This window comes from Morone saxatilis, unplaced genomic scaffold (genome assembly GCF_004916995.1).
Source record: "Morone saxatilis isolate NCDOM2014 unplaced genomic scaffold, NCSU_SB_2.0 Contig10, whole genome shotgun sequence".
Lineage (NCBI taxonomy): Eukaryota > Metazoa > Chordata > Actinopteri > Moronidae > Morone > Morone saxatilis.
This window is the reverse complement of record NW_023339652.1, coordinates 5945390-5951177: the sequence shown is the minus strand read 5'-3', so window position 1 is coordinate 5951177 and position 5788 is coordinate 5945390. Positions and strand designations below refer to the sequence as shown.

At 39.9% G+C, this 5788-nt stretch overlaps 1 protein-coding gene across 1 annotated transcript; it reads right to left on the bottom strand.

Annotated features, from left to right (window-relative positions):
• Positions 1-1170: 1170 nt before the first annotated feature.
• tigarb (TP53 induced glycolysis regulatory phosphatase b) lies at positions 1171-5630 on the bottom strand. The gene is made up of 6 exons (XM_035677321.1): positions 5564-5630; positions 5199-5236; positions 4973-5094; positions 4057-4134; positions 3841-3951; positions 1171-3060 (listed from the first exon to the last, which is right to left on the bottom strand). Exons 1-6 carry the CDS (start codon positions 5593-5595, stop codon positions 2626-2628), a joined length of 816 nt encoding a protein of 271 aa, XP_035533214.1. The 5' UTR covers positions 5596-5630; the 3' UTR covers positions 1171-2625.
• Between the last annotated feature and the right edge of the window lie 158 nt (positions 5631-5788).

Below are 5788 nucleotides of genomic sequence, written 5' to 3'. Positions count from 1 at the left end.
AATAAATAAATAACATATTTGGTGCTATTTCCGGCTTCGAGACTTGAAGACGGGAGAGGGGTGGGCTTGAGTGACTCAGCGACTGTCTATAGGCCCTTTCAGACACAATGCAGCACCATTGAAACCCATTATTTCCAACGGCTTGCACCGTGCACACCACTAGAGGTTCAGTCCAAAAGGGCCTAATCCCTCAGGACGAATACAAATGTACGAATCACTGAACGAAAAGGACCCGAGACAGTTTCAGGCTCAGCCATCGCTCACTCAGTGTTTCCCTGCACGTTCACTCACAACTGACAGAACTCAGCTGAACTGAACTGAGAAATGAACGGAAGTTGTTTCAGGAAGCGATTCAGTCTGTTCACGCAAAAGACTCGTTCATTTGAACAAATCGTTCACTAACAACACAACACTAGTCTCCCAGCCAAGGTACAGTCAGACACTCAACCCTCCATAAAATGGTGCCTTGGCATTTTTACACTTTTGTTTTGTCATGTATTAAACAAACTTTAGAAGAGCTGGTAGGCAGATTTAGATATAGTTTCCCTCACACAGAGCCTGGTTAGATGTTTCCCCTGTTTCAGGTATTTGTGCTAAGCTAAGCTAACCGATTGCTGGCTGCAGCCTTAACAGACAACAGAGTGGTGTCAATCGTCTCATCTTGCTAATATTAACTATAAAAATAAAACTAGTGACTCACTGAAGGTACAAAGTGGTATTAAAAGACAGGATAGGCTGAATGTAGCTGGTTAGCATGTTAAGTTCAGTAGATATCTCGGCAATAAAATACATAAACTGTTATTTCTTCACATGCTGTTGATTATTTCAGTTAATTTGGGAATGTTTTAAGTTATAATTCTAACATAGTGCACCTTTAAACCTACCACCTATCAATATGCATCTATGCAGTTTGTAGTTGAAAAAAACGTAGAAAATAATGTATAAATACCGTGAAAAACAACAATCTAGAGACACTATTATGTTATATCAAGTGAGAGAAGTTGTGTGTAACCCGTCAGTGGTAAGTCTTATATTTGTTTCATTAACATAAATAGATCGCTTTATCTTTGAAATATTGTTGCTTTGATTAGTTGCATAGCCAAAAAAACTCTTTTTGTCTTGCAAGTGAGATTAAAAGTGACACTAAAAATAGCACTCAACAAAAAAATAGGGTTGTTTCAGTGTCATGTTATATTGCACAAGTCAAATGAGCAGCACAACTGCATAACTAGAGACACAAAAATACTCCACGTGTATCAACCAGTAAGTAGTAAATAATTGACAATACATTATATGTATGCAAACAGGGGTGTTTCCAGACTTTTTTTTTGACTGGGGTGGGGCATGAAGTATGTGTCTCAGCTTTTCAGTCATTCCCAATTCATGCAATTCCAACAGTTTATGGACCCCAGTATGCAGAAATATTCTAATACATTAGATACAAGGCAAAAATAACACATTTATAAAACGTGCGAAAAAAACTGCATGGTTTATGCTCAAATCTGCATGGGGTTAACATAAAGTGGACATGTCTGCAAAGGGGAGACTCGTGGGTACCCATATAATGCATTTTCATACAGATATCTTGAGGTCAGAGGTCAAGGGATCCCTTTGAAAGTGGCCATGCCAACTTTAAAGCGTTATTTAGCCCACTTACCGACATAACATAACATGGTTTCATATCACTTCACTCTAGCTTTAAAACAGAGCCCACTACAGCATCTGAAAGACAACACAGAGTGGAAGAGGTAAGAATAATGAGGTGGCCAATCAGATTTCAGCCCCCCCCCCTGGTCATGCCCCTGTATGCAAGTAATGTCAAATGTAATGAAACACAGCAATCTAGAGACTAGAGTCTCCTACGTATTTCCAGTTACATATTATATATCAGAACAGTAAAAGTGCATTTATGTTCAATGAGACGCCTTCAGTTTTTAGGGTTGTACTTTGCAGTATTAACATAAGTAGATCAGAATGGGTTTGAAATATTGAGGCCATCTATGACTGGACTGATGACGGACTCCAGAACAGCTCAGCCATTCAGTGGAGATTAAAAACTGACTGACTATTTCTATTGAATACTAAGGAGCCTGAAACACATGTGAATATGTAGCACCCAGCAACAAATACACAGCATTTTGTCGTATGTGCAAACTGTATCATTTTCTTTTATCTATATCTATGTATGAATGAAACTCTAAAGACTCAGTGTTGTCATGTTGTATTGCACAAGTAAAATGAGACACGTCAACTTGAAAATGCCACACCCACTGACAGTGTTCAATTATACATTAAATAGTTCTGACTTTGGTATAACATGATAAAAGAGGCAATAAAATATTAAAGAAGTAGCCCAACAGGAGTGCTGACTGGCCCTCAGTTAGGAGGAGGAGGATGAAACGGTTTGATAAAACAGTACTGCACAAATACATTGATCCACATTAAAACACTATTGATTATTGAAAAAACACAAATTACCATGTGCATTGTTGCATTCAAGTTACCTGTGGTAACTTGGAGGTCTTTGCCTCATATTTCCCTTTTGTGTTCATGATTGTTCCCGTCCACACAACAGTACGCATACTCCGTGCATAAAACCTCTATCCCGTTTCTTTCCCTTTTGTACTACTCAGCAGCCGCAAGGTTTTCCAGGTGATCCTTCCGGTTGGTAAAGACGCAGCGAGCAGCGGAGAGGACCGGGCCGGACTCGGACTGGCTCAGAGTGAGGATGAACCGACTGATGCCCGTATTTGGACAGGGTGAAAACAGCTGGGACATCTTCACCCCTGCAGGCAGAGAGCACTTTAAGTCCTCTACAAGGTGCTTGATGGCCACACGGATGTAAGCGCCGTGGCTCACAACCAGAACGTGGGCAGAAACTCCCTGGAGACCGTCGTCAGCCGAACCCCCAAGAGCCACGTCTGAGGCAGCAGCTGCGGTCCCTTTCGCAGAGCCACCGGCTTCTGAAGCTTCTGCGGGGGCGTCTGGTCTGGACCAGCCGTGTTCATCCGACATTTGCTTGAAAAGGACTTTGAGGAATTTTTTGAATCGCAACCTCACCTGGAAGCAAAGTGACAGTTTGTTTGTTTGTTTGTATGTTTATTTATGTTTTGGGAGGCTTTTGATTGCCTTCAATGGACAGTAAAAGCTGCAGAGTGACAGAAAAGGGGGGAGAGAGAGAGAAAGAGAGAGGGAACGACACACAGCGACAGGGCCGCAGGAGTCGAACCCATGGCCGCTGCAGCAAAGCCTTAGCCTTAGTACGTGTGGCGCCAGCTCTACCAGGTGAGCACCCTGATAATTGATTGTTTTAAGTCATTTCTGAAACAAAATGCATAAAATGTTCAGGTTGCAGCTTCTCCAATGTGAGGATCTGCTGCTCTTTTTCTGTTTTCCATCATTATGAATGAAATATCTTTGTTTTTTTTTAACTTCAACTGTATTTTATAGAAAAAAAAACAACCGTTTTAGTCAGAAAATAATCAGCATTTAGAACAGCACCAGAAGTAGGCACACTGTAGTCACTGTCCAATGACAACCATGCATGTCTATTTTTGGTGATTTAAACATTTTCTGAAACACTGAAGGATTAAATGCTTCTTTATGTGTTGAGAACAATCTCTTTGACTACTATAACACTTTAAAAATCCACCCAATTACCTAAAAAAGTCCGTAATAAAAGCAATATAAAAAGTAAACTACATTGACTTCAGAGTTTGAAATGCAATATATACAACAGACACTGCATGGCGCTGTTGCACAAGCAATATTCTGTTGACCTTGAGTTTTATAGTGGCTGTTTTCCTCTTTTTCCAACAGTACAATCTGTGTCTGACTCACCTGGTCCAAAGTCTCTCCTTCCGGAGGGGTGTAGTCCCGGCATGACTGGCCGGCAGCGTTGGCCATGTTCTTCAGATGCTCTTTGGGACGTCCTTCAGCGATGCCAAAACCCTGAATTAACAACACAACGACAGTTCAGAGCTCAGACGGGAGACATTCTTTTAGTACTACATTTAAAACTTTAATATCTGGAAGTAGTGTAATAATAGAGCTCACCCTCTCTCTGAGTAATGGCTCCAAAACCATCTCCGTGCCAGAACAGTGAGTGTTGTTCCTCAGAATTATTTCAGCTGTCTGACGGAGGAAACGTATTCTGGAAATTAGTGACTCAAAATGTTTTTACGTGCCAGTAGAATCTGCCATGGTCAAACTAAAAAGTCGTTAATACACTGTCAGCATCAATGAGTCAAAGACCACAGAGACATGAATGTTCACACAACTATTTCATATCTGGAAGTCTCTCACATGCATCCGGTTTTTCCCCTTTTTCCTTCACAGTCATAGGAGGAAAACAGTAGTGACATTTTACTGGTTTGACAGAATTATTTGTTCCTGAAGGGAAATAAAGAAGCTACAACACATTTATGGCTTCAACAGATTTCAATAAAACAGAATGTCTCTTGCATTGAGTCAGTGTGAACAAAGGTTTTACTTTTCAGTGATTTGTGAAATCAAGTGAAATTAAGAGTCAGAAACTCGTGATGACATTAGTCTCATTTTGGGAGTTAAGAGAGTTAAGATGTTAATTAAAGGAAAAATGTGCGAGGACATTTGTCTGGAATCACTTTAAAGTAAATCTAACTAAAAAGGTCACTTATTTTAAGCTGTTGCACAATAGTCATGTTGAAAAAGACATATATATATAATCTCTAGGCTCTGTATATACAAGGTTTTAAAGTATGTGGCTCATTAATGTGTTTTTTATTAGTGTATGGACAATAGTGGTTGTATTGGACTCAGAGGAATAAGATATATCAGACCACACAGACAGTATTAGTAGCAGTACACGGATATAATAACAAATCTGGATTATTGACAGTGTGTTAAGTCAATATCTGTGCAGGAGGAGCACCTTAAACTCAGACGCTGGTGTCAGCTGCTTCTATCACACTCATGTATGTCATTAACTCACCTGTACAGCTCGTTGCAGGTTACTGACAAACACATTGTTGAATGTGATGTCGCTGAGGTATCGTCCTACAGCCTCACCCTGCTGAAAACCTGTTTCTGACAGGACTGTGTCCACACCTTGTCCTAAAAAACACACAGACACAGTGCACATTTTTAACACTAAAAACACCAGACTGTATAAATAAAAACATGTTTGACCAGAGCAGGAAGTGTGAGGCAGACTTTACCTTGCAGCAGCTTTTCCCTGTTGTACTGTGTTTCCCCACTGTGTGGAAATAAAGCAATGTCATTGAATTAGCTCCACCGGCTCCATCTATTTTACCGCTGATAACAAACAAGTAATGCGTGTTTTAAGTGAACAGCAACCCAATAAGACTGATAAACATTGTGCACATCGTCGGTGAGTTATTGAAGTTGTCTCTGTTCACTCAAACCCTGCAGCTGCACATTCAGTCGCCATAGTTCAACCAAACTGTCAGTTTCTGTAGAATATATTCACATTATATTCACACCATCGCTTCGTTAAAGTCCTCTGAGGATATATATATAAGTAAAGGATCATTTAAAAGCCTGTAAAATAATAATCACTTACTGTCGTACGAGCGTTAAAGTGAATGTAAACATTTTCAGCAGCGACTCTCGTTCTACTTCCGGGTTGAGCTGCAATTATGTGACGCAGCCCTATGCGTCACGACGCAAATCAAATCGCATTGCAGGTCTGCGTAAAGAAAAAAATAATAATAATAATAATAATAATAATGATAATGATAATGATAATGATAATGATAATAATAATAATAATAATAATGGTAATAAT